The 25,681-nt window shown below is 35.4% G+C and overlaps 8 protein-coding genes across 24 annotated transcripts in view; 3 read left to right on the forward strand and 5 right to left on the reverse strand.

Moving 5' to 3' along the window:
• Positions 1-2,289, reverse strand: part of LOC107266230 (DNA-binding protein RFX2) — a 17,239-nt gene extending 14,950 nt beyond the window's left edge. Inside the window, exon 1 of the mRNA XM_015736509.2 lies at positions 1,765-2,289. Within this exon, the coding sequence (XP_015591995.1) occupies positions 1,765-1,774 (10 nt within the window). The 5' untranslated portion in view covers positions 1,775-2,289. The remainder of the gene's footprint in view (positions 1-1,764) is intronic.
• Positions 2,290-3,316: 1,027 nt separating this feature from the next.
• Positions 3,317-5,352, forward strand: LOC107266203. Of its 3 annotated transcripts, none has more exons than XM_015736461.2 (6): positions 3,317-3,494; positions 3,580-3,756; positions 3,891-4,126; positions 4,197-4,341; positions 4,403-4,630; positions 4,825-5,352. In XM_015736461.2, the coding sequence occupies exons 1-6, from the start codon at positions 3,420-3,422 to the stop codon at positions 5,248-5,250; spliced, it is 1,287 nt and encodes a 428-aa protein (XP_015591947.1). In that variant the 5' UTR covers positions 3,317-3,419; the 3' UTR covers positions 5,251-5,352. The 3 variants fall into 3 exon arrangements, with proteins under 3 accessions (XP_015591947.1, XP_015591950.1, XP_015591949.1); XM_015736464.2 differs by having other exon boundaries at positions 3,891-4,111; positions 4,203-4,341; XM_015736463.2 differs by having other exon boundaries at positions 3,321-3,494; positions 3,891-4,111.
• A 235-nt stretch (positions 5,353-5,587) lies between these two features.
• LOC107266241 (sorting nexin-30) lies at positions 5,588-8,762 on the forward strand. 2 transcript variants are annotated; one of them, XM_015736542.2, is made up of 7 exons: positions 5,595-6,091; positions 6,177-6,332; positions 6,393-6,503; positions 6,579-6,743; positions 6,817-7,012; positions 7,103-7,377; positions 7,464-8,762. In XM_015736542.2, exons 1-7 carry the CDS (start codon positions 5,927-5,929, stop codon positions 7,821-7,823), a joined length of 1,428 nt encoding a protein of 475 aa, XP_015592028.1. In that variant the 5' UTR covers positions 5,595-5,926; the 3' UTR covers positions 7,824-8,762. The 2 variants fall into 2 exon arrangements, with proteins under 2 accessions (XP_015592027.1, XP_015592028.1); XM_015736541.2 differs by having other exon boundaries at positions 5,588-6,091; positions 6,817-7,377.
• A 71-nt stretch (positions 8,763-8,833) lies between these two features.
• Positions 8,834-12,857, reverse strand: LOC107266235. 3 transcript variants are annotated; one of them, XM_015736528.2, is made up of 10 exons: positions 12,663-12,857; positions 12,193-12,311; positions 11,798-12,043; positions 11,603-11,718; positions 10,152-11,528; positions 9,856-10,089; positions 9,663-9,772; positions 9,368-9,582; positions 9,042-9,292; positions 8,834-8,976 (listed from the first exon to the last, which is right to left on the reverse strand). In XM_015736528.2, exons 1-10 carry the CDS (start codon positions 12,828-12,830, stop codon positions 8,894-8,896), a joined length of 2,919 nt encoding a protein of 972 aa, XP_015592014.2. In that variant the 5' UTR covers positions 12,831-12,857; the 3' UTR covers positions 8,834-8,893. The 3 variants fall into 3 exon arrangements, with proteins under 3 accessions (XP_015592014.2, XP_015592015.2, XP_015592017.1); XM_015736529.2 differs by having other exon boundaries at positions 8,843-8,976; positions 9,880-10,089; XM_015736531.2 differs by lacking the exon at positions 12,663-12,857 and adding an exon at positions 12,450-12,643 and having other exon boundaries at positions 8,843-8,976.
• On the forward strand, positions 12,685-15,746 carry LOC107266238 (vacuolar protein sorting-associated protein 33B). Of its 7 annotated transcripts, none has more exons than XM_015736536.2 (8): positions 12,887-13,019; positions 13,459-13,508; positions 13,565-13,740; positions 13,802-14,013; positions 14,088-14,594; positions 14,693-14,923; positions 14,999-15,324; positions 15,396-15,746. In XM_015736536.2, the coding sequence occupies exons 3-8, from the start codon at positions 13,565-13,567 to the stop codon at positions 15,657-15,659; spliced, it is 1,716 nt and encodes a 571-aa protein (XP_015592022.1). In that variant the 5' UTR covers positions 12,887-13,019; positions 13,459-13,508; the 3' UTR covers positions 15,660-15,746. The 7 variants fall into 7 exon arrangements, with proteins under 7 accessions (XP_024939253.1, XP_015592023.1, XP_015592022.1 ...); XM_025083486.1 differs by having other exon boundaries at positions 13,459-13,504; XM_025083487.1 differs by having other exon boundaries at positions 12,930-13,019; positions 13,505-13,508.
• A 66-nt stretch (positions 15,747-15,812) lies between these two features.
• LOC107266237 (eukaryotic translation initiation factor 3 subunit C) lies at positions 15,813-20,129 on the reverse strand. Its single transcript, XM_015736532.2, has 15 exons — positions 19,974-20,129; positions 19,514-19,619; positions 19,306-19,438; positions 18,948-19,232; positions 18,783-18,880; positions 18,576-18,703; positions 18,090-18,500; positions 17,807-18,016; positions 17,564-17,717; positions 17,267-17,482; positions 16,901-17,180; positions 16,630-16,823; positions 16,347-16,550; positions 16,123-16,261; positions 15,813-16,040 (listed from the first exon to the last, which is right to left on the reverse strand). The coding sequence occupies exons 2-15, from the start codon at positions 19,604-19,606 to the stop codon at positions 15,907-15,909; spliced, it is 2,679 nt and encodes an 892-aa protein (XP_015592018.1). The 5' UTR covers positions 19,607-19,619; positions 19,974-20,129; the 3' UTR covers positions 15,813-15,906.
• Positions 20,130-20,441: 312 nt separating this feature from the next.
• Positions 20,442-23,154, reverse strand: LOC107266239 (serine/threonine-protein kinase pelle). Of its 3 annotated transcripts, none has more exons than XM_015736538.2 (4): positions 22,486-23,154; positions 21,607-22,248; positions 21,067-21,536; positions 20,442-20,990 (listed from the first exon to the last, which is right to left on the reverse strand). In XM_015736538.2, the coding sequence occupies exons 1-4, from the start codon at positions 22,598-22,600 to the stop codon at positions 20,649-20,651; spliced, it is 1,569 nt and encodes a 522-aa protein (XP_015592024.1). In that variant the 5' UTR covers positions 22,601-23,154; the 3' UTR covers positions 20,442-20,648. The 3 variants fall into 3 exon arrangements, with proteins under 3 accessions (XP_015592024.1, XP_015592025.1, XP_015592026.1); XM_015736539.2 differs by having other exon boundaries at positions 21,067-21,506; positions 22,486-22,969; XM_015736540.2 differs by lacking the exon at positions 22,486-23,154 and adding an exon at positions 22,339-22,476.
• A 308-nt stretch (positions 23,155-23,462) lies between these two features.
• LOC107266242 (serine/threonine-protein kinase pelle) lies at positions 23,463-25,663 on the reverse strand. Of its 4 annotated transcripts, XM_025083488.1 has the most exons (6): positions 25,308-25,419; positions 25,090-25,118; positions 24,888-24,988; positions 24,513-24,791; positions 23,987-24,426; positions 23,463-23,913 (listed from the first exon to the last, which is right to left on the reverse strand). In XM_025083488.1, the coding sequence occupies exons 3-6, from the start codon at positions 24,985-24,987 to the stop codon at positions 23,572-23,574; spliced, it is 1,161 nt and encodes a 386-aa protein (XP_024939256.1). In that variant the 5' UTR covers position 24,988; positions 25,090-25,118; positions 25,308-25,419; the 3' UTR covers positions 23,463-23,571. The 4 variants fall into 4 exon arrangements, with proteins under 4 accessions (XP_024939256.1, XP_015592030.1, XP_015592031.1 ...); XM_015736544.2 differs by having other exon boundaries at positions 24,888-25,118; positions 25,308-25,663; XM_015736545.1 differs by having other exon boundaries at positions 24,513-24,988; positions 25,308-25,429.
• Between the last annotated feature and the right edge of the window lie 18 nt (positions 25,664-25,681).

Here is a 25,681-nt window from a genome sequence, read left to right on the forward strand (position 1 = left end):
ACCTCCTGCCATTCGACGAATATTCCATAAAGTTTAATCCATGATATTGCATGGTCAAAGCAAAAAGGATATTTGGCATGGCTGCACAAGTATTATATTTTAATCGCAATTATAAGCGTGTATAACATCTATTCTATCTAAAGTCCTTATTGCAAAAGCTTATAGCATTTCATTATTGCAATTCATACACATGAATGATTACGAATGCTATATTAAATTGCAGCAGAACGTGTGAATTCACTCATTTCAATTTTTATATCAGATTATTCGGCTTGTATATTGACCGTTCTGTATTACTAGAAAATGACTTCAAAGAGCAAAGATGTAAAAGATGAGCAAGCTTGGTGACTATATGCTTTTTGTAGATTCTTAGTAATCTCAACAGATGCCTATAAGATACAAATAAAAGGACGTGACGCATGAGAACCAGGGCAAGTGTTACAGATCAGAAACATGAAAGCAAGAGTCCAAGAAGGATATCATTTTTAAGAAATCTTCCGAAAACATGTATCAAACGTTTTTTTCATTTGTCATAAAATTCTGAAGGTCCAGATTCTTATCTCAAAGATGTCGTAAATTCGGAATCCTAGGTTTTAATATGAAAGAAGTAATACGAAAGCGACATCGAAGGTAGGCGTTCAATAGGAGGTATACTTTTCGTTTCAATACTGTATGTTCAAAAGAAATTTTCAAGGCTTCTATATATTAGCTGATTCTATAATAAAGATTCGTGGGACATAATAGAAGGAATTCACTTGTGTCTAATAATAATAGGGGATGCATTGTGCATATACTGGGTTACAATTAACGTTTAACAATAGCCAAATATAATTGAATATTGTCATTCTGGACGTGAACCAATAATATTCTGTATTACAAGAAAACTGCAATAAACAGTGATAGAACTGGCAACAATTGTTCTTTACTTGATCAGTCAGATACTTCAGTTAGTAACTATACAATGAAGTTGATTGGGATAATTCTAATTCACTTCTAACAACATTAGATCTGTACCCTAAGAACCCTTGCGATTCTACTTTACAGTACTTCAATAGTATTTCCCCAGACCATACTCGGAGTAATGCTCAACAAGGTTAATATTTAAAAAATTATGGAGCACGAATACATTATAACGTCTCAATTAAACATAACATTCACCATTAGTTGATATGTATTTTTTAAACCATCAACATATTTCATTTGTGAAACTTATGCGAAGACAAGAATATTACAGTTATGCAAATCTTCATGCAATAGATAAATTCCCATTTGAAAAAATATTTTGCAGGTTGTTCAATTTTATTTAGAAATCCTAAACATAATATAAATCTTAGAAAACTTAAGAATTTTGTGCATATGCTCTATGCAGTATAACCATAAACGTTGGGGAATAAGTGTTGAAGAAGTTTCAAGAACATCTCGACCTGCACTTTTATATTAGTAGTAGGAATAAAAGTTCTTCCCTCATGCTAATAAACAGTCATAATATCGAATGTATAGATTAACATTATAATTATCTTGATGCAGGCATAACACTTATAATAAATTATGATAAATACAGAGCACAGAATCAGGATTGTTCGTCAATCGACGATCTCGTCCTATTCCAGACGAAATCAGGAACCCGATTCCTTAAGCCAGATATATTTTTTTTAAAAATGGTAAAAGCAGGAAGAGCACATTCATACAATATTATTACAAGAAGGATGAGGAAATGCATGCCTAGAAGAGCTCATAACTCGTTTGTAGGATCTTTTTCCTCACCTGTCTTCATGAATGGCGAGTAAGAATACTCAACGCCCGGTCGGTCTTGCGCGGCCCCGGCGACCGCCCGGTCTCCAGGATTTTCCGTGGGCCAATCCTCGACAGTCGCCCGGGAAACCACGCGGAAATACAGAAAGAAGAAACTAGCAACACACTGCCAAAGGGTATATTTTGTTGACGACGGCTGCACGTAGTGTCAGTTGACTGCTGCTGACCGTCTCCTTGGCTACGGCATCACTAACCGTGCCACGACCACGCCTGCTCACTCATTTTTCTTCTCGCAATTATCGCCTCCAACGAACCCCGCGAGGATCTCTGGAAATCGCAAAAGACTGTCGAGAATTCGGATAAATTTTTCTATACGCTTCCCTTTAACTTTAAACGAAATTCTAACGTAGAAATTGAAAGCTCTATCATCTCTAAGGAACTCTTTGTTTGACATGCGCGCGCAACTAGTATCAAGGGGCAGCCACGCACTGTCCCGACTAGCCGCATTATGACGTTCTTCTTGGCCTTTTGAAATATAACTAGGAGGTAAAGATTAAGGAGAATGATAATCTGCGTAGGTAATACCCTGGTACTTCAGATTATGTACCGTGACTTCTTTAGTTAAGATATTTTATCTCTAATGAATGATAGCATGTATGACGTGCGGGAGGTTCGATTGCCCGCGAACATTCAAATAATTTTTACGGAAAAAATTAGCTTCTCAGGAAACAGATGTACGCCGTTGTCTTTAAATTAACAACTTTGTTGTATTTCTTATACCTATTTATTGTAATTTAATAAGAAATTGTATATTTATTGAATTATGGGAAAATTTTAATGTAACCGATTAACCCTCTGTAGGTTACTTACCGTGAAACGTCGATCGTTTCTTCACGAAAAAACAATATTTAGGACTTTTTGGCAACCATTGTTTTTTTATTATCACAACAGCTATGCCTGGATGATCTTTTGTTAATGAAAAGTATCTATTCATTATTACAAATTTTTCTTGTAACACTGAAAATGTGTTACCACGACTACCGTTTCTACGGATCGGATAAAAAATCGCAGCCAACTGTCGTTGCCATGGTGATGCAAGATCTCCATGTTTTCGAATATTTGATGGTTCAATGAGTTTTGCTAACAAGTTCAAAACGTTTAAAAATCATATTACTACTGAGCGCAAACAGTAAACGGAATAAAACAACAACCAAATATTCAACCGAATTCATTGAATACTGTTTGTTCGCTTAGTGAATACACACTTTACCAACACATGGAACCTAAGCTTACAACCAATCATAGAGGGTTTGAGATCCCGCACTTTATAGCGATATTTAAGAAATTTCTAACTCCGACAGTTTGATTAATACCATTCTTTTTGATACTTAAATTCTAAATGAATTCAAAGATAATTTTTTTGAAATGCAAATATCACATTCTGTCCTGAATGCTAAGCTATTTAAATTTTTTTAAATAATAGCTATTCTCCATTTGCAAATGAAAGTGTTGATGATTTTTTCCAATCATTATATACGTAGTGTAAAAAAATGTAAACACGTAAGGTCGTACGGTGAATTTTCGATATTCGATTACACTGATCAGAAAGTAGAAAGCTGTTCTAATAGCGATATAATATTACACGTGAATACTAAAGAAGAATAAGGATGAATAGTGTGAAATTTAAGAAGGAATTTCTTGATTGGGTTTTTCTCTGGGCCTCAAAAGAGACTCCAAAGGACGTGAGAAATATATTTTTTTTCTATTTTCTGTGCAGTGATCTTCGATGCAATATTTCCTTACATTATTTTAATCAAATTTTCTTAGCCAGAAGACGTCAATCAGATCGAGCTAGAAAAACTTCTTTTCAGAATTGGTTACAATTTTCAAGTGGATAATAATAATTCTAAAAAGAAAATGTTAGATTGTAATAGCGATCATTTTATAAGTGGAATGATACAAATGTATTCGCCACCGGATTTAAAATATGGCGAAGAACTTCAGGTGAATAAAACTATTTGAATTTAACATATATGTATAATTATTATGTATTAATAAGATAGATTTTTACACTTGAATACTTATTAAATATTATTTAAATATTTTTCTTATGCTTAAAAAATATATACCCTTTACAGAATGAAATTATGAATAACAATACATTTCATGAAATACAAGATGATGTTTCGATTGCAATAAAGGAATTATTAAATGCAATTATTCAATTGGCAAAGGGAGAGCTTGAAAATTCAACAATGAGAACACCTGCAATTGGTATAATTGTTACAACTCCAGATGCACCAGACATACCAAAAATGTTTCCAGTTTCTCCCGATAACAATAGAAAAATGCCTAGCAGGTTGGAGTATCAAATGTATAATTGAGAGAATACTAATTTCATAAAAGAAATTTGTTTATTAAAATTTTTTATGGAATTCTTTAAGGTATAGATCATTGGATACACTGACTGCATCTACGAGTAAAGGCGACTCGCATGATTTTCCTGATCCCGGTCAATTGACACCAAAGAGTGAAACACAAATGGATGTAGGCAATGAAGACGCCAATACAAAGTCCAGTGAAAAGAAGGTATTTGAGAGCAATAAAAAATCGAACGATTTTTAAATAATTAAAAATTTTCTTTTTATAGTTCATTTCACGATCGAGTCCTGCTGTTAATTCTGATGCGTTGCAAAGATCAGACACATTCACAATGGATAATAAAATCACTTATGACTGGAAATTGCGAGAACCTTTCATGAATAATAAAGATGTTTTGCAAAATCTATACGAGATCCAAAATATCACTGCTAATACCATATCGTTACTTCACGGTGACAGTATGACAAGTACTGGTAGCGAGTCGAGTACTTTAAAGGTATTTCAGTCTATATTTAAATATTTTTTATTAATATTTCTATATTCTGACCGCAACGTAAGCTTCAAGTTCAGGTAGCTTTTACATTATGCAGCATGTCTATAAGGATGAGTTAAAAAATGTACCTGATGTTATCGTTTCCTATAGATGGAAAATCATTTTATTCCTTTTCCTGTTATTTGTACAAACTTTAGGCATTCGAAGAGACTATAAGGCCCATCCGGCGATTATCTGCCATTGGACACATCCCTGGGCTATCTCGAGTTTCAAACGTGGTGCGATCTATACCGCGTCCAAAAATTCGAAGATCGATAACCATGGGTGCACCGATAACACCAACGTCTTCAAAGTCTTCTTCAGGAAACACTCGAGGATCTGCTTCCAATAAAAAATTAATATCTACATCATCTCTACAGCCGAGCTCTAAGAGAAGAGAAATATCACCTAATGAGCCAAAAGACAGAAGAGAAAACTCATTAGTTTCATCAGGTTTTTCATCATTTTCTAGTAATACATCACCATCTCTATCCAGTACTCTTGTTGGCGTGAAAAAAAATCCAAAATACGCTCATATTCAAAGTACAATACCAAAGACTAAGTCAGTTCCTAGTAAAAAATAAGATGATATGATTTATAAATAGATATTGAATATCTTTCCACTGTTATACAAAGTTTGTTTAATAGTGAAACAATAAACTAACATGCAAAAGAGATCAGATTAATACAATGTAATTTCGATTTTAGTAGAATACGAAACACCATGACCAACTATAAGGTATGCATACATTTTGATATAACATAGTTAATCAATGAAAAAAAATAGATCATCAACATTGATTGATTTTGTGTAAATTATCAGAGTCAAAGCATTAATTAGTATGCAACGCTATCCTATATTATAACTGAGTCAGACGAAATGACCAATGAATGTTGAAGAGCGGTTAGACTTATCACATCCGCTTTTCAGTAACGAACCTTGTTGCTTTACCTACAATTAGCACTATAAAAGCTCTTCTCCCCCATATTATACGTAGGAGTCACATGTCGTATGTACATAAAATATTTTTTTCCATAGTCGTTTTAACTTTCTAGCCATTCGTGATGAGTACCTAATTCGAATCACGCAACATTAAAGTCCGTTCACAATTACAGTGTCTTATCCGCGAAGTAGAGGTAACATTGAAGTTAACCGATAAGGTGGACTTCGCGTAGTCTTTGCGTTTATTTCTCGGCACCGTGAGTTGTTTGTGCTGTCAAGATCCTTCAACGTTTCGGTTTATTTAAAAGTTTTAAAAGATGATGACTTCTTCGGAAGCGGAGGTAGAATCCTTTGATGAAAAGGCGATGGGCGAATCGGCTATCCTAGAAGTGAGCTCAATGGCTGCTGGCGGTCTTGTCAAGCAAGAAAGTCGTGACACGGATTTTCTGTCAAATTATAGCACATCTCTAGAAGGTTCTGTTGTAAGGATTAGGACTTTTTATATTTAATAACTTTTCTACTGTCAATAGCATGTATTTAGTTGTTATGTCTGGTACTGACATTCAGGTAGCCTCTCCATCCATCGACAGCTTTTCTACTTTGCCAGAACAAGAGATATCTGATTTCCAATTAGATTCTCGGGATTTGCAAGTTAAGGTGGACAATCCACAGAAGCATCTCGATACTCTAGAAACTTTTATAACATTTCGTATCTCTACCAGGGTAAGTGTATTGGAACCTTTGATTTATATACATAAACTTCACAAAGCTGTTTTATTGTAGACATCACGTCCAGAGTTTGAGGAAGGAGAATATATTGTCCGCAGGCGTTACAATGATTTTATTTGGCTTCGTCAAAAACTTGTGGATAGTTATCCAACACATATTATACCTGTATGTACAGCTATCATGTATTATATACATCATTGGTTGTAAATATATTAGGTCCTTTATATTTCTCTATTACAGCCAATGCCAGGAAAACATACTCTACTAGCACAGTTGGACCGTTACTCTAAAGAGTTTATCATTGCACGTATGAAACTATTAAATGCATTCTTAAACCGAGTTGTCAATCATCCAATCCTTAGTTGTGACAAGAGTCTGTATATATTCCTAACTGCAAAGCCTGCGGTATGTATCCTTAGTTACCTAACACAATATTCTATTTGCCTAAGCCCTATAAACATATCTCTTGTATCAACAGGAATTCTCAATTCATCGTAAAAATCGTGGTAACGTCCTAGTTAAAATGACAGATTCTCTACAAAATATGGCCAGCGTGTACACTATGAAGCAACGTCATCTGGAATTTGAACAGATACGCGATTACTGTATATCACTCAGTGATAAACTGTCAACTATAGATAAAATCAATCATCGCATACATAAAGAGCGCCAAGGTCCATACAGTAGAACTAATAACCATTTTTTCCTTTTATATTATCATAACGTTAGTGATATATTTTCATTTTTCTATTTATTTCCTACAGAATATTTAGTGGAGTTGCACCAGCTGCATCCAATATTCACATTGTGGTCTACATCAGAGCCTGAGCTGGCTCCAATATTACTAGCCATTGCAAAGGCGGTAGAATCGAACGCAACAGCACACCAAAGACTGCTCGACACTGTCCCAACTCAAGAACGGGAGTATCTCGCCTACGTAGATGCTGTCAAGGATGCCCTAGCTCGTCGTGATTCCATACAAATAGATTACGAGATGACAGTCGATGAGTTGGCAAAAAGAAGACAGGAAAAAGATCAGGTATGCGTAAAATTGTATGTACACGTTAACTCTAATATAATTTTATCAAAATATGTTACACAATATATATTCTGTGATCAAAATAGTTTATGGGCGCTTCAAATGGTTCCGTGTCGACTCAAAGTTGGAGTGGATCCTTATGGAAAGGTGAGTCTCGTGATGAGAAATTAGAACGATTAGGACAAACTATTCCACGATTGGCCAAACGTTCAGAATTTCTTCAAGACCGTCTCGAATGCGCAAATGAAAATTTGCGTAGTGATATTGATCGTTGGAATACAGAGAAACGTGACGATTTGAAAAATATGCTGATTACAATGAGTAATCAGCAAATCTTGTATTATCAGCAATGTATGAACGCGTGGGAAGAAATGCTTGCTGGTTTAAAATTGGATGGAGTCGGATCTGACGTTACCATAGGACCTCCCGTCAAAGTATCTTTATGAACAATGGTAAAAGAAAATTTTCTGTAATTCATGTCCATTTCTACCGTGCATAATAATTAATGCTATAGCTAATTTTATGAGTGAGGTAGTATAGAAAATATTGGTGGGAGAGAAAATTATCAGATAGAATTCAATGGATTGTCCCTATAGACAAAGATATACATGTTGACTTATCTTTTTATATTTATCCACATAATTTTAAAAGAGCCTACATATTTTGAAAAAACTATAATCGTATGAATAAGCTTTAATTATCTCTCGCCGTATATTATTCTGTGATACCGAATATATTCAAAATATGCGATACGCTTGAGTCAAAATGTTGCTCACTACAAGGAAAAAATCACAAATTTGAGTAAGTTAACGGATATCATGAAGATCCGGAAGAAATATAGTTTAGATAGAAAAGAGCGAGCATTGAAGAAGACCCTACAGTTAATGTCCCGTTTCTCTATCTATATATCCGCCTTTCTGTGTCATCGATTCGTTTTGGGACCAAGTACCTGTTCGTTGTTATTATTTTCTTTATCCTCTTCTCTACTTTTCCTGTGTCATCATGCTAATGATATTTATTGACAATCAATTTAATTAGTTAACATTAGTATTTACCTGTACCAATTATCCTTCCTGTAGACGACGAATATGTCGTTCGAAAATTGAAATAGAACTTTGAACGGTTACAACGTAGAAAGTGAAATGTTCATGTGCCATTTTGCCTGTACATTATGCGTGTCTAATGTGTTATAAAATGCAAATGAAATATGCCTCTCTTTGATAGATTAATTAATACTTCAGATTATTGACGAATCTCTTATATTAATGCTTGGTAAACATTCCGCGTGATCTTTCTTTAACTAGTGTAGTCATACAATTAATGACCATTATATTTACTGTAAACGTTACCCTTGATGATTTTCATAATAAACTATCACCAGTTACCTTGTACGCTTTATGAATGAAGTAAAAGGTCTTGCTGATTATTGAATGATATAAGAATAATCTAGTCACAGTCATCAGATAATAATTTATTATTTGCATTGCGTGTCATTGCTCAAGATTTTCTTTTCTCACTAAATCAACGGATCGTTGGGCAAGGGAGTTATGTAAAATTCCACGAGGTTGTCCAGGTCGTGAAGCCTGGTAATGGACTCTCCTGCGAATGTTGACGATACGAAAATTAAGATAGAATACGACTTAATTCTAGTTGATGAAACAAACCTGCGAGTGTCATGTCGTTGTGAAGAAACCGTACGGCACGTGCATATGGCTGTTGGATTTTTTCTCGCATCTGGGGGGCCATTAGTTTCGTTGGATTCCATAATGGGCTTCGAAAGTGAGGTACTTTTAATGGTTTCGATGATTTTGGTTTGACTTCAGCCATCGGTAAGACATCTGTTATTCTATATTGATTTGTATCGATATTCCATGTGAACTTACAACCCACCTCATATTGCTTTCTGTCCTGTGAGCTAAAGAGACAGAAATTCGACTGCGAATGAAATTCTATAAGATTAAATTTATGAAAGTAAATAAAGTAGACATACCATTGTGTCTGATTGCATAGTTCGCTAGCTTGTATCTTCATAATAAGCAGACAAATGACATCCCCACTAAGAGCGCAGACATCGATGATTTCAATATCATAATCACTGCAATGCCAGTATTTCTTTTTGAATCTTGTACAAATCCAGTCTGCGATATGATGTGAGAATGTTTCAATATCAAAACTTAATTGGTTCACCAATACACAAGGTACCATCTGAAAAAGGTTCATATCAATTGAGACAAACTCGACCTGTACTGTATTGATTTTTATAATTTTTTTCAACAGCGTATTACCATCTTTTCTGCTTTACTATTGCTGATCATTTGCATTTGTGCATAGCCAGACCCATGCACATGCATTGGTAGTACACACTGATAACTGACATAACCTCCAGTTTCATCATCTGTTATAAAATCATTTTCATATAATTATTACAATAAAAATAAAAATTAATGAAGGATGGTAAGGAAAAAAACAAAAAAATACATTGGGACAGTATGTTCTCCAAACCTTCAACGTCAGTGATTACAGACACCATCTCGTCATCCAATTCGATGTAGCTTCTTTTGAAATGCGCTGTACATTTTATTGTAGGATACTGTAGAGTGACTTTAGGAACCAGCGGAGAGAAATTGGGACATAATTTGCTGTATCGATCTCTGTGTAAGCCACCATTTGGTATTTGATTTTGATTGAGTGGTCGCAGTACGCATTTCTCAGCTGTAATCATAAGGCATAATATCTTAATGATAATTCTCTAAATGATAACTGGTACTATTCACCTGTTTCCATACTCTGAATATCATTCAAAGAATTTGGATCTTGAGGATTTAATTCACTGGAGTCGCTATGATCAGAATCCATTCTGCGTCGCCTACCATTGGGTATAACCGGTGACGTGACTGGTGATATTTGATGTATAGAGCATCCTCGAGGCTTAGACTGATCTCGTATGTGTTTGAAAGGGACAATATTCTCAGCATCCTCAGCTTCATCACAGAATTCATACTTCTTGTCAGCGAGTCTTCGTTTCCTGAAGGAGCTCAATTTCTCACAGGTTTCTTGAGATTCATCCGTGAACTCATAAGCCTTCTCTGCCTCGAGGATGAGTTTGTGAGAGGCTCGTGTCCTGGGTTGTGACGTTAAGCTTGATGGAGGTGGAGACTGCAAGGTAGATCTCTTACGAGGACTGAGATGCCTGAAGGACCTCGTCATAGGCGGAGACATAAGACGTGGAGAACATGACGGAGATGGGCTTATAGAGAGCGTATGCAACGGTGAATTAATAGAAGTTATACTAATAGCATTGCTCTCATTTGATGCACCAGGTTGTGGAGATATCGGTCTCTGACTACGGATACTCCTATGACTAGATTCGGAGTTACGTGTCCTCAGGATATCCGAGGGTGGAGTAAGTATTGGCGAAGACCATGTAAGGGGTCGCAGATCCGCTGGAAGTCGTTGTGGTGTTGATCTTGGTGAACAAGAAGGATGCTTCACTAGGGTGATTAGGTCGCTACCGATATTCAACTCTTGGGACACGTCCTCGCAGAAGTCCTGGAGGATCTTGTCTCTGACGGATATCGCCTGCTGCTCCATCCGCGAGATGTAGTTCAGGTTATCGCACTTGCACTCGATGCTATCCGTACACTCGCACACTTTAACGCTTAAGCTATTACTAGGCTTACTAATATCACAGATATTGTCGCTTTGATTAATGCTTGAGGTATTTGACGGTATCTCGTGTCCGAGTCGTTCTTCGGTTTTCATTATTTCGTCGCGTTCAGGAACTGGCTCACGATTTGGTGATCGTTCGCTCGTATTCTCGGTCGCGTCCGTTTTATCATCTAGGTTTTCGAAACACTCTGTCTTGGTATCATCCACTTCCTCGACATCGCTTATGTCTAAGGTTACGGTGTCAACTATAACTGAGTCCTGTTTATCGCTCGGCTTCTGACTCTTAGACTTAGCTGTGTCCAGATCTACCCTGAGTACGTGTAAAAAGTTCCCTGTATTCACTACAACGTGATTCCAGTATTTCAAACACACTCCCGCCCGGAACCTTGGATACGGTGAGATAACTTCATAAGTTGTGTGAACAGTCAGTCCATGCTGTAAGCAGTTACACCTAACGCATCCATCCCAATTAGCTGCTAAATCTACAAGATCAAAAACAGCAATGATATTATTTAGCGTACGTTATTCCCAGAATTTATTTATTTGATTTCTTTACCTTCCTCTTCGTAAGATGCAGCAACTTTCAAACAGTCTTTGCAATTTTGTAGCGAAGGTACAGTAGTTATGGTCAAATAGGCTCTGTCTGTTGGTTGCAAGTGCAACCAATCCGTACTGAAGAAAATATTTTGATCACACAGCTACTGATTCCTTATGACGTTAAAATTCAAACATTGTATTTTTATTTACTTACCAGAGCCCATGTATGACCAATTTGTTCCTTTCCATAGGCCACTGTGATATAACTATATTCAGCTCTCTGTAGATGGTGTAATTACCGAATAGGGTGACTTCGGCAACCTTTCGCGCCACACGATTTGGCGTGAATGCCCACCAATGCAATAAGTATTTGTATAGAGAGCTGTTGCCGCTTACATCTAAACTGTATGTATAAGTCAGTAAAAACTGACCACACTGTGTCAAGCCCATGACAATATGCCTTCAGTATACATAGAAAACAAATAAAACCATTATAGTGTACCAATCGCATCTTTACACCTTCGTATTTCTTAAAACTGCATCATACATAAAATTTGATAATTTAAGTAATTTAAAATTAATCCAATACAATTATGTTCAGCAACATACCCAGCTTCCAGTGCAGATTTGGGTACCACATGTGAAAGTGGTAAATGCCGCCATGGAGGAACAGAAGTAAATAATCTTTCCTCTGTTGCATTGTTGTGCGTTGATAAACAACCTTTAATCTATTAAACAGATTAAAAAAATGTATAACATAATAATTCAAACAAATAAAATATTCTTAATTTAAATCAAATCATAAAGAATTAAGTAAAAAAAATATTCGTTTGTCATCGAAAAATAAAAGTATAAGAAATATATACCAGAAATTACAGAGAATTCTACTTTCATCTCTGCAAATACCAGCATTTTCCATAACAATATCAGACAATGACACAATGCCGTTAATAATTAAGAGATGCTCATTTTGTTTAAAGTGAATTTTTTCACAAAAAGCCCCAATGAATCTTGACAGGTGCAGAGGCCTGTCAATTCCAATAATGTCTTCTTTGTTATTTGAAGGTTAAGTATCTGACCTCTCGCGTGAATAACTTCTGCAGGAAGTTTCTCTTGCTTCGTCGATGTAATGTGCACGGCTTCTGGCCAACTATAACGTACTCCAGCGAGGACTTTTCAGAGGAAATATCAGAAAAACATTCAATGCAACAATCTGAGGTAGTATCGGAAGACGATGCGTCCGCCATTTTTAAATAACCTTTATAAATTTTACGGGAAAGTCTCCGACAATTTGAAGTTAGATCGACGACCGTAACTTCAATATTTATCATAGAAATACAGAAATTATTTGTGTGAAGCTGGCATAAGGTGTCCCAATCAGTTTAAATATTCTAGATATTCCAAATATATAACAGATCGAAAATACAAATATTCAGGTAGAGATATGACAATATTATCATTTTACACGATATACAATTTTTTATTGCATTTAGAAAGTCCTAATTGATATTATTTGTTTATATTATTTCTTGTAATTCTTGCTCCAAAATTGTATTGATGGTCCCATATATGAACGATCCCGTACGGTAATATTGAACAGCTGATCGTGCAACCTATCCATTTAGTATAACCTGCAGGTCTTTTGTAAGACGTGTTCTTTTTGATTAAATAAGTTCAAAGTATCACATAAAAGAGTTCGTTTTTTAGCTATGTTTTGGATAAGATATATTTCAAGAAATAGTCAAGTAAAATCAAGCATGTTCGATGAATGCTCATTAAACTTGCTTGATTATTTTGACATTTAAATGATGACACTAAATAATGTGCATGATTTGTGTATCGTATTATTTTGACGGCGTATTCAATGGTATACAGAACCTTGACAGTTCAGTAACTAATTGCAACATCTTTTTCATCCAAGGCAGGTAAAGTATTTCAGGTTTCAAGATATTTTATTTTTTAATATAAATATGTGTTTTAGATGCTTAATGTTTCAAGAATGGATATCACATTGGATGACAGACTGGACACGTTCCAACAGATAAGTCAGAGAAGATTTATTGAAATCTTAGATTCAATTCCTGGTCGGAAGGACTTAATAATTGAGCATAAGCTAATGAAGTTATTAGATTGTTTTATTGGTGTTACTGTACTAAGGTAAATTGAATTGATAATGTTTGTCATATTGTTTTACAGTAAAAACAATATTCTATTTCAGACGTCATGGTGTCGACAAGATCTTTAAAATGGAGCAAGGACTGAACCCTGCAAACACACAACGTATTTTTATTGTATCTTGTGATCTCATTGCCTGTAAACGAGTACTTGATCAAATACAGTCTGAACAGACACAGTCAAGAGGTTTATCCCATCATTTACTGGTAGCTCCACTGGTACCTGCAGTTTTATATTCACTCATCGAAGAAGAAGGTTTATAAATTAATTTTGAAAAAATATGTAGAAACAAACATTCTTATACATACACAATTTATGAAAATAATCAGGTCTTGCTGGACTCGTAAGCGTCCGTTCACTGTCCTGGGAATTAATACGTATTGACGAAAATGTTCTATCTCTGGAGATGCCCATGTTTTCTGATCTTTACTATCACAAGGATGGTGGTCTCTTACCAGCTTTGGCAAGGAGCTTATGGTCGCTACAACTATTATTGGGTCAACCAAAGCTCACAGTATCCCTTGGAAAATACAGTAAACAGACACTGACTATGATGGAATCCATGGAGGAGTCATTGCCTCATTCAGGCGTAGATAATCAATTAGGAGCTTTAATATTAATGGACAGAAACTATGACCTAGCCCCTGCCCTTTTAACACCAGTCACTTATTTGGGCCTGCTGAGTGAAGTACTTGAAATAAATACAGGCACAGCAGTGCTAGGTAATTCGCAAACAAAATTAGATCCCAGGAAGGATCATGTCTACAGCGAAGTAAGGGATAGACATTTTAGTGATGTTTTTCCAATTCTGCGCGGTCAGGCTAAGTCTCTTAAATGTAATTTCCACTTCATCTATAATGAGTGCATGTTACGCCATACCTACTATTCATCTCCTACTTTAACAAGGTTTCTAACTATTATGTTATTGTACCAGCTGAACAGGAAGCTACGCAAACCATGAAACTGGCAGAAATGGAACGTTACGTGACTACAAAATTGCAGAAGACAACAGAAATAAAGCGACAATTGTCTTTTCACATTTCTGCCTGTGAGGCTATAGTCGGTGCACTAGGATCAGCATTTGAAATTCTTCAGTCTATAGAGAAGTCTATACTGGAATGCCATGGCAGAAAAGAATGCTTGGATTACATAGAAAAAAATATCGGTATTCTCTCTTCCGCAATTAATACTCAGTTATATAATCTTATAAACTCATAACTAATATACTTTCTTATCACAGACGATTATCCCTTGAGGAGCCTCCGTCTTCTGTCTTTACTCTCTATCACCAGTGATGGAGCAACGCACTCAGAATTGCAATCAATTCAAAAGTCACATCTTCATGCCCATGGCTATCAGAATATACCATTATTCAACAAGATGGCCAATTCGGGCCTATTACGTTACAGAACTGAGAATTTCCTTCACAAGCTGCCAAATTGGGCCAGTGAATGGACCGCAGGAGCACAACGTCTTAAATTATTACCAAGTCAATCAAAACGATTGGATCTGAAAGCTCCTATGTGTCCCAGCTACGTTTACAGTGGCGCATATATCCCAGCTATAGTATGTTTCCCCATATTCATTTACCTTTTTTTTAATGCCAAAGTACACGCAAATATCTGAATTTTCTCCAGGCACAACTAGCAAACATCGTCCTATCTCAAGATACGGATCGCAAAAGTTTCGATGACTTAACAAATTTACCCGAATGTACCATAAGCGGCCTACGTGGCCCGGTGCAACCAAAAACCATAGTACTTTGTATTGTGGGAGGGATAACCTACGGAGAAATATCGGCTTGTCGATTAGTGGAAAAATCAACAGGCACACGAATCGTCCTAGCTTCAGATTCTCTCGTGACAGGAAATAAACTTATCGAAACGATACAAAATATATAAAAGCACTGTAAACACTATACATTACACGGTGTATTTGTTATGCAGAGATACTTTCAAAAAGTATTAAAGTTATTTTTTTCAAATGAATATACCACTTTCTGATGTACATTGTCATTGGATTAAGGATGTAAGGTCGGTAATATGCACGTATGGTACGTAAAGAAAAAATATTAATAGAAAAAAGAAAGTTCTTGGACAGTTGATGTTATTTTCGTATTCCTGTAAATAATTATACTTAGTTATACGTTTAATAGTTACGATTCTCTTCACGATTACGATCACGATCACGTCTCTGACGGCCCCAATCCTGTCCCTGTCGATTATAATTTTGTCTCTCGCCCCTGAAGTTGCCTTGGTTACCACCCCTCGAGAAGAAGTTACCTAGAGATTGATTAAGGACACAAATTAGATGATTATGCTTCCTAAATAATGATGACTAATGTTAAACAAAATTTCTGATTACCTTGCTTCATTTCAAAGATGCGTTCATTGGAATCAACAAAATTGTTCACTTTATCAGTGAGTTGCAAGGCTAATGATTGTAAACGGCTGGGCTCGCTGCGATGCATTACTACTGTTTCAGTTGGATCATCCAATGATGCCTAACAGATTACGATAGAGAAATCAAATTCGATTATTTACGATCTAAGCAATCACTGATAAAATCAATCATAGGGTAGAACTTACCATGAGCTCTTCATTAATGATCATTTTACTGATAATAGAGTGAACTACAGGTCGTTTCAGATGGAACATCTCTGCCAAGGTAGGCATAGAGATAGAGTCGTAGACATGGGAATAAGTAAAGAGATACGTTCTCAACGCTTCTTCTTTGATTAGCCTGGTTAGCATATCGCGAACCTTATCAGCTTGATGGAACAGATCCCAGACCTATAATATGAGAATTAAATTGTAGAATATGATAGACTATACTGTTATCAAGGAACTCAACATTGTAATTATTCCATACTTTAGCATTCATTTTCTCATTGATAATGTAATTGTTGCAAGCAGACCAGTTGCCATTCCGCATTGCCTTCGCAGCAGCTACAACATGTTCTCTCATTGACTCCGGTGGTCCAACAAGGGACTGACGTTCGCTCGATCTCAGCTGCTGATAGAAAGTCTTAGAAATCATTCTACGTCTCGCATCGAATTCGTGTGCTAAAATCATCGGAGTATTCTTATAAAACATGGTTCAACAGGTATTATTTAAATAAAATACGTTAAGAGCAACGTACCAGCCATGTAGGGAATTTCAATGAGCATCGCAGACACAAGATAGACGCATTCGAGAAGTTCTAGATTGATGTGCATGTGGAATGGCATTTGTCGCTGTTTCTCAATTTTCTCCTGCTCTTTACTACGCTCGTGTTGACGTTGAGGTAGTAAACCTTGTGCAAGCAATTCCTTAACCTTGCCTGTCATCATTAGGTCCACAAGACAGTTATGCGCATCCTTAATGTTGGCATGACGAAAGGCACATAATCCCAAATGCGCTATAGTACGATTGTACAGAATCTAAAAGGAAGTAAAACAGTAGAGAAATGTCTGATATCATGATATAAAAAGTTGCCGGATGGTTATATTATATTGGCATGACTTACTTGAGTAGCTGGGTCAGAGTGCTGAATTGTTTCTTGTAAATGAGACATCAAGATGAGGTCACGAGCTTGGAACCAATTGTCATGAAGTGCATGATGATAAATATGCGATAGAATTGCACGTGTTCTGAGACGGTCTGTGCCGTCACGTGCGTAAACGTATTTACATAGCTTCTCCATAACCTGAACTGAAGTTACCACTTCAGGTCCAATTTCTCCCTAAAGATAGAGATTAAAGTACAGTAAAATCTGTAAGTATAAGGGCCTTTTAATATACGAAAAATATTTTTAAAATCTTACCTCTTTCTGCTTCAAGACATTCGGATCAAACTTGTAATACAGGTGTTCAATTTTTCTCAGATAAACTCGACATAGTTCAGATACATTGCCTTGTCTTTCCAGGTACTCTTGTACCTTGTCGATGATTGCTGCTACTTGCTTTTCATCCTTTAATCTGCATTAAAATAATTATAGGATTATTCTATCGTAGAAATTTACTATATTACAGACTGTGCATCTTATTTGGATTTTTTAAATACAGACCTCTCTACGTATTCATTACTGTGGGGATCGCATTCCTTGAGTAATTTGGTGAACTCTTCGTCAAGACGTTCAACTAAAGTTAAAACACATCCATGTAACTTGTAGGGAGGTGTTTCATACTCTTCAGAATCCTCATTAATGGTCTCGGCTATTATCATATCCGGAGTGTTGAGCAGCATATCTAGCATTTCTGAGATACGTTCCAGAAGCCTATTGAAAAGTTCATTTCACAATAAAAAAAATGTAAAAGACCTGGTGAATTTTGTGAAACTTTTATACTCACTTGGACCAGTACTCCGGTTTCATGGCATCAGATACTTTCGGGTTATAATCAAATATTGAAGACACGATAGAGAACTTGATTTTAACAGCAACAGCTGGACCAAGATTATGAACTTCTGCGATTTGTTGCAATTCGTGTAGAAGTTCGATCTGTTCTCTTCTGTCGGTGCGCTTCTTGCCTCGTGCTGCGATAACCTCCGTCAATTTCTTAAGGACGGCTGCTACATTGATCTCAGCATCCTTGGCAAACATCTTCGGCTTCTCCGAAGGAATTGCGACACCACCTTTAACAGTTTCCCATTCGCCTTCGCCGTCATCTTCATCGCGCTTCTTCTTTCTCTCTTTATCCTTGCGTTCCTTTCTCTGCTCCTTCTTCTTTGCTTTGTCTTCATCTTCATCCTTGTCAGTGGCTCTGTGATTGGAGGATTTGAATAAGTCTACATGTTTTCTATATTTTCTATTCTCCTATAACCTTCAAAGTTCTTACTTTTTAATAAAACGCTCACGGATATTTTGATATTGTCCATCATCTTCGCTGCTGGTGCTATCGCTATCGGAATCACTTCCCCAATCCGACTCACTCTCACTTCCATCATCTCCGTCGGCTGGTCCTTTCTGTAATGTTAAGAATGAAGATTAAAAAATTCTTTATTACTAGGTCAAATTTGAGTTTTAAAAACAATGAAGAACTTACTTTGAATTTTGAGACGTCTGGTGCGCTCGCTTCAGAACCAGATTTCTTGAAAGCAGCAGCACGATCTTCTTCTTCTTCAGATTCTTCTGCTTCTTCAGCTATAATGATATCACATGTACATACTGTCGAATCATAGTTACAGAACCAGAAATTAGGATTTCTCACCTTTCTCTTCTTCTTCGTCGTCATCCTGCTCAGGATTTTCGCGGAATTTAGCGATATCCTCGTCAAATTCTTTATTATATTTTCGAAGTTTCTGCCGCAGGGAGGTCAATGATTTTGAATTGTTCTTTGACAAATTTTTACGTCCTTCACGATCCTCCCAAACTTCGTTTATAAAATCTTCCATTTCCACCAAACACCGCAAATAAAAACGAGGCGTCTGTCCATTTTCCTCTTTTGCTATGACTGGCAATGCTTTTTGATATGCCCGCATAAGATCCTCAAAGCCTGACAAAATATTATTTCATACAATTAATTCAATAAAATTATTGTACGATATAGATCGGACAATTCAACTTACTAGATAGCATGCTACTCATATCTTTAATTTTTTTATAATTGCGTATGAGCTTAATAAGATTTGTAATCTCCTCATATCGTTTTTCTTTCGTTGAACGAACGACACGCTTAGTTTCTTCTTCCTCATCACTAAACTGTACAAAAAATTAATATATGATATAATAATTTATATTTAAAAAAATAAAACTGTATATTTCTCTTCAACTGACTGTGAATGCTGCTGCTGGTGCCCTGGGAATTTGCTCCTCCTCAGACGAGCTATCCGACTCAGAATCTGAGCCAGTAGCAAAGAAACGACTCATGATTGTAGAAAATCTGAAATATATTTAATATTTAATACTATTATAACTGGTAAGCAAATTAGTATTCTAATAAATATATGACGCAATCAGTGTACATGGTTATGTCAATATCTATGTAATAAAATAGGCCAAATATGTACAATATCCATGCATTAGAAGTAAGAATACAGACTACATGTAGACTGCTAATTGTACAACAAAAATTAATAAAATTCATTTATCCCAGAGTAAGTAACGTCAAACACATGGTATTGTTGGAGTTGGTCAGTCGATGAATGCAGATTTCCATAGAATTGCAACATGTTAACTATACCCACGATTCAGAGCATCATAAAATTTGTTAAAATTGTCATTCTTTGTTACTTACTAGAGTAAATACTTGTATTCACTGCAAATCGAGCTCACTACTCGTCCCAATTTATAGCCCAAGCGAACCTACGCTACCGAAGACCGGAAAGGCTAGAAAACGTCCACCTTACGACTGTGCGCAACTACTGGCAACTACAGGCAAATGAATGCGCCATTTTATGCGCAATGAATACAGCATAGGTAAGACATATAGAGGAGAAAAAAAACCGCTTACACGGGGTTGCTATTTTGTGAACTAAAACTTTTAAAAAATAAATACTTTTTTTGTTGTGATGTACTATCGTAATGATGGATGATCATATTCACTATTACTTATTTCGGTTTTTTAAACACGGAATAACGTGATGTCACTGCTTGTAGATTAAGTTGTTAACTCCAATATTTGATAATTTCTATGCATTAGAAAATAATAAGCATAACACATTATGGTTCTATTTCAATAATTCTTTAATATCAAAAAATGGAGTGATTTTTACAATTTGTAGTTTATTTTTATTCTTATAAGTTCATTTTTTTACCGTGCGTTTATTGAAATGTATCATTAGATATTGTATCTTAGCACGGAAAAACTGAATATTCTCCATAATTTACTAGTTCATGAAATAATAAATTCTGTAAAAATATATTTATATTACAATTATCGCATATTTTTAACGATTGAATTCTCTAATGTTTATAAATTATTTAATTTTCTAAAAACAGGCTCCATTTCTGGTCTATCCTTTGGTAGCTTGTTCGTGCACCAATTTCCTAATAGTATGAAATTGATGAAAATAGATTTCATCTCTGTTCCAGCCTTTTTATCCATAATCTGCGCTTGATCGTCTTTATTAAAGTTTTTGACAAACTCTTTAAGAAATTTGTGCTGTGGTCTACTATTATCGTAAGCTAAAAGACCAGTTGCCAGTTCATATAAGACGATGCCAAAACTGTAAGTATCTATTTTTGTAGACAATCTTCTGTCAGTCAGATAATCGTCAGGTAAATAAGGTTTGGTCCCAAGAATTTTACTCACCTAATAAAGCAAGATACGTTTTATGTAATTTACATAGTATTGAAATATATAATAAAGTTTTGTAATTATATCTTACTAGCATATCTGCTTTCTCTGGTCCTTCTCGTGCTAATCCAAAGTCACCAAGTCTTGGCTCTAAGTTTCTGTTAAGCAGAATATTAGAACTTTTGATATCGCCATGAATCAATGGTCTATCTCCAATTGTATGTAAATATTGTAATCCTCTAGCAGTTCCTACAGCTATTTCATGACGTTGCAACCAACTGAGTGGTTCAGAATTTCCCCTTAGACGCAAAGCATCGTCTAAGGATCCATTTTGCATCAGTTGATAAATGAGACAGGGTGTCTCTCCATCCAGGCTGTATGCATAAAGTGGTAAAATATTTTCGTGAGGACGCGAATTGAGAATTTTTATTTCTGTAAATGATTGTTGAATCTCTGTTCTTAAATATTGGTCTGAGGATGGATTACGTGGTGCCATTCTTTTTATTGCCACTGCTGTATTTTTCCATTGTCCTAGAACATTTAATTTATAGTTGATAAAAACTGTAAAGAATTTTACTTCAGAATAGAACATTGTATAAAAATACGTATTAACTCTATAATAAAGTATTACCTTTATATACCGTACTAAAACTGCCTTTACTCAAAACATTTTGTATACTCCACATGTCAGTAGCAACTACAAGTTCTTCGTATGTAGCTTGTGGTAGTGTAATTTCATTTTTTGTAAATAATACATTGTTATTCTTTTTAGATGTGTTAGTAATTTGATTTACTATACTTAAGTCATGTAGAGGTGTTGCTTTAGGCGAAACCACATTTAAATTATTAGAATCACTTTGGGGTTGTGGAACTTCTATTACTGGTACTTGCAGCATGACTTTATTCTTCATGCAATGATCTTTCTTAGTAGAAGTCTCTGATAATAATTTGATTAGATCGGAAACTGCAGGCTGTTTCCAATTACAATTTTGCTCTCCAATTTTCATGTCCTTTGAGTATCTATCAGGCTCTGGTTTTTTATATGTTGATTTCTGAAGACACTTTTCTACATCATGTAACAAATAATGATACTTAGGACTCACGTATGGCTGCAATAATTTCATTGGCTCATAGAACTTCATTTTGTGAAATATAACAAATAATTCAACTATAGTGTGATTTTCATGACCCCAAAGATTCAAAACATATTCAGCTGGATTCTTTTGCCTTCGCAAATCCATAATTGTTAACACATCCATATTCATCCAGTTACCTAAATACAAATTATCCATTAATTAAAATTAATTTTTCAGCAAGAAAGTTTGTAAAATACAATAACATGCTGCTTGATCAATGTTCTTACGAGTAAGCTTGATACATTCTACATAAGCTTTATTAAAATATTCTCAAGCTCCTAATTTGTCAACGACAACTCAATGATTAACGATTGAAAGCTTTATCTATCACAATGTACAGCGCAATTTGGGATTTCCCAATAAACAATACATACCCGCAACATCTTCCCATGTGTCATCCGCATTCAAATAACGACACAACATATAGTATTCCCGATAAGGTAAATTATATATATATTTCATCGTAGTACGTTTACTACCAGAAGCCATTTCCCCAAGCTACCAAGTAGAGTTGGCAAAATTAAAATCAACTATTTATTAACGTTTAGAAAACTGCACTAACTGAAGGATTCTCGATTGCCACCAACTCATCATGTGTTTTGAAAAGGAGTCAGAGGAGGGATATGGAATTTCCAACTATTGACCCCTACTCCTTTTACATGACGTTACAGCTGATCACCAACTCATCTAAACTAATTTGCGTTTTAAACAAAAAAGCTATTCTACAGTTATGTTATATTTTTTTTACTAATCTTTTCCTTCGTTTAGAGACCAAGGAGCGTTTATTTCAATAGAGCGATTTTTCATAGAAATAATATTGTAACTGGATTTTGGAGATTTGAGGTCGATTCTTAAACTTGTAGGCATTCTGCACTGACAATTTCACCAAAATACTTCAGTGGGAATTTCCAATCAGTCATATATGGTAATATATAATGACGCTTGTAAACAAAATAAAGAAGTTCACTGGATATATGAGAGTTAAGGATTATATGTAGGTGTATTTAAAAATTCTTTTAATACTACAAGTATCGTCGTGTCTCTGTTTACCCGTACGCAATTGACTGAGACCACCATATCCGTAGTGTTTAGAATACACTGGAATATACCTGAATTAATTAATATACTATGTGATAGTAGTTGAAGTTCGAATGAAATTGTAAAAGAGAAAGGTATTTTACGTGTGCTCAATAGCATATTATGATTTCAATAAAGAAGCGAGGGTGGGATAATGTGTTGATATAAATGAGATAATCTATGGTCTTTTGTATACATCAGTCGATTTTTCGTTTGCTGTATACACTGTCCATAAAAAGTGTATGGAACATTCTATAAACAACAGAACCAGTGATTCATAGAAGAATACTAAAATATATTTATTTGACTTATAATAAAAAATTCTCATATTTCACAGCTGGTATAACTTATCACAATGAGCGTGGGAATGATTGTACAATATTTTAGAGATTATTGAGTTTCCGAAAAACATATTCCATTTCTGGCCTATCCTTTGAATGAGAGTTTGTACACCATTTTCCTATAAATAACAAATTCTTAAACACTTCCTCCTTTTCTTTACCAGCAGTCTTGTCCATCATCAGTGGTATATCGCATTCGCTCCAACTGTCCACAAACTGTTTAAGAAATTTATACTGCGGCCTACTACCGTCATATGCTGCAAGACCCGTTGATAGTTCAAACAAAACTATGCCATAACTGTATGTGTCTATCTTGGTAGATAACATTTTTTCTCTCAAATATTCATCAGGTAAATAAGGCCTTGTACCTTGAATTCTGCTAACCTAATTAAATAAGAAAATAGTTTGTTATGTTCATGCTCCTAAAATAATTATGAAAATGTTTCAGTATACTTACTAATACGTCTTCATGTTCATGTCCTTCTCTGGCTAGTCCAAAATCACCAAGTTTTGGTTCCATATTTTTATCCAGTAGAATATTTGCACTTTTAATGTCACCATGAATCCAAGGTTTTTCACCAATAGTATGTAAATATTGTATTCCTCGTGCAGTTCCTAGGGCTATCACATGACGTTGTATCCAGGTCAATGGTCGATGTCCACGTTTCAAACGCAGAACATCATCTAGGGAGCCATTAGGCATAAACATATACACAAGACAGGGTGCTTCACCATTCAAACTATAAGAATATAATGGTAAAATATTTTCATGGGCACGTGAATTCAAAATTTTTATCTCTCTAAACGACTGTTGGAGGTGAATTATGTATTGATCATCTGGCCCAGAAGGGCGTGCTTCTAATCTCTTTATTGCCACATATGTGTTTTTCCATTGCCCTGAAAAATTTGACAATCAGTTACAAAATCTTTAAAGAATTTATTGCATGATACATAAAAGGTTTGAAATATCATTAAAATAATACCTCTATACACTGTGCCAAAGCCACCCTTTCCTAAAATATTATGTACACTCCACCCACTTGTTGCAGCTTCTAGCTCTTGGTAAGGAGCTTCTGGTAAATTTGCTTCAGTTTTCGGTAGCGTTATCATAGTTTTCTTTCTAGAAGACATAGCTTCATCCCGTTGTTTGGGTGAAGCATAAGGTATTCCAGCAGGTGATAAGCCGTTTAAATGACCAAAACTTATTGCTTGGAGTGGTGGTGACATTTGCAAGGGTGGTACAGGTTCATTCAAAATAGAATCTGTTGTGAGTTTTAGTAAGTTAGATACTGGTGGTTCTTTTTTTACAACTTCACACTCTCCGATTTTTACATTTGGAGATTTATTAAGTCCCCTACGTATTATTCGTTGAAGATTTTTTTCCCCATTGTCTATCAAAGCATGATATTTTGGATCTACAAATGACTTGATCTGGACCATTGCTTGATAGTTGTCCATTCTAGACAATAAAATAAATAATTCAAGAACAGTGTGATTCTGCTGACCCCATAAGGTTAAAAGTTCATCGGTAGGATTCTTTTCTCTTGATAAAGTTCTTACATTCAATTCATTAATCTTCATCCATGTACCTAAATACAAATATAAAATTAGCTAACAATTATTAAAACGAAATGATAAAAAATAAATCTGTTTCTGCTAAACAACATGGTTGCAGAAAAATTAATTTATTTAATTCATAATTAAAATCCATAGTAAGGCAGTACATAATATAAATTATCCTCATCATTAAATTGAAGTATCTAAAAAAAAATACATACCTGCAAGTTCTTTCCACGAATCATTAAGGTTTAAAACTTTACATAATTCTGACCGTTCATGATATGGCAAATTATATATATATTTCACTTCAGTATGAGTAAAACCTGTAGCCATGTTTATCCTTAAGCAATATTCGATTGAAATTATGGAGGTCCGATCGTGTAAGCGTTTTTACGTGCTTCGAAGCACTATAGGTGTGTTCGAAAATGAGCTGAGAGCGCATAATGTGTCATTGCTTCTCTGTTTACTGCATGCATTTGATCGAGACACAACATGCTTATAGCGTTATCAACTCATTTTCGAACAAACCTATCGTGCTTCGGGGCACGTAATAACGTATGTACATACGAACGACCTCATGCTGACTGTTTCC

The sequence above is a fragment of the Cephus cinctus genome, unplaced genomic scaffold (genome assembly GCF_000341935.2).
Source record: "Cephus cinctus unplaced genomic scaffold, Ccin1 Ccin1_scaffold0306, whole genome shotgun sequence".
In the NCBI taxonomy this organism is placed as follows: Eukaryota; Metazoa; Arthropoda; class Insecta; order Hymenoptera; family Cephidae; genus Cephus; species Cephus cinctus.

Bases quoted from the DNA above. Each gene is read 5' to 3' on its own strand.
- LOC107266239 (XM_015736538.2), bottom strand. From the start codon at position 22,600: ATGGCTTCTGGTAGTAAACGTACTACGATGAAATATATATATAATTTA. The intron at 21,537-21,606 runs GTAATACTTTAT...AATTCTTTACAG, and splicing joins TTTTAGTACGGTATATAAAG to TTTTTATCAACTATAAATTA. The intron at 20,991-21,066 runs GTAAGATATAAT...TTGCTTTATTAG, and splicing joins CAGAGAAAGCAGATATGCTA to GTGAGTAAAATTCTTGGGAC.
- LOC107266242 (XM_015736543.2), bottom strand. From the start codon at position 25,422: ATGGCTACAGGTTTTACTCATACTGAAGTGAAATATATATATAATTTG. The intron at 25,119-25,307 runs GTATGTATTTTT...ATTTGTATTTAG, and splicing joins TTCGTGGAAAGAACTTGCAG to GTACATGGATGAAGATTAAT. The intron at 23,914-23,986 runs GTAAGTATACTG...TTATTTAATTAG, and splicing joins ATGAACATGAAGACGTATTA to GTTAGCAGAATTCAAGGTAC.
- LOC107266241 (XM_015736541.2), top strand. From the start codon at position 5,927: ATGATGACTTCTTCGGAAGCGGAGGTAGAATCCTTTGATGAAAAGGCG. The intron at 6,333-6,392 runs GTAAGTGTATTG...GTTTTATTGTAG, and splicing joins CATTTCGTATCTCTACCAGG to ACATCACGTCCAGAGTTTGA. The intron at 7,378-7,463 runs GTATGCGTAAAA...TGATCAAAATAG, and splicing joins GAAGACAGGAAAAAGATCAG to TTTATGGGCGCTTCAAATGG.
- LOC107266238 (XM_025083485.1), top strand. The intron at 14,595-14,692 runs GTAATTTCCACT...TTATTGTACCAG, and splicing joins TCAGGCTAAGTCTCTTAAAT to CTGAACAGGAAGCTACGCAA. The intron at 14,924-14,998 runs GTATTCTCTCTT...TTCTTATCACAG, and splicing joins TTACATAGAAAAAAATATCG to ACGATTATCCCTTGAGGAGC.
- LOC107266237 (XM_015736532.2), bottom strand. From the start codon at position 19,606: ATGAGTCGTTTCTTTGCTACTGGCTCAGATTCTGAGTCGGATAGCTCG. The intron at 18,017-18,089 runs GTGAGTATAAAA...ACTTTTCAATAG, and splicing joins AAACCGGAGTACTGGTCCAA to GCTTCTGGAACGTATCTCAG. The intron at 16,551-16,629 runs GTATGGAATAAT...CTCATATTATAG, and splicing joins ATGAGAAAATGAATGCTAAA to GTCTGGGATCTGTTCCATCA.
- LOC107266235 (XM_015736528.2), bottom strand. From the start codon at position 12,830: ATGGCGGACGCATCGTCTTCCGATACTACCTCAGATTGTTGCATTGAA. The intron at 12,044-12,192 runs GTATGTTGCTGA...TGTATACTGAAG, and splicing joins AAATCTGCACTGGAAGCTGG to GCATATTGTCATGGGCTTGA. The intron at 11,719-11,797 runs GTAAGTAAATAA...TATTTTCTTCAG, and splicing joins TTGGTCATACATGGGCTCTG to TACGGATTGGTTGCACTTGC.
- LOC107266203 (XM_015736461.2), top strand. From the start codon at position 3,420: ATGAATAGTGTGAAATTTAAGAAGGAATTTCTTGATTGGGTTTTTCTC. The intron at 3,495-3,579 runs GTGAGAAATATA...AAATTTTCTTAG, and splicing joins CAAAAGAGACTCCAAAGGAC to CCAGAAGACGTCAATCAGAT. The intron at 4,127-4,196 runs GTATAATTGAGA...GAATTCTTTAAG, and splicing joins AGCAGGTTGGAGTATCAAAT to GTATAGATCATTGGATACAC.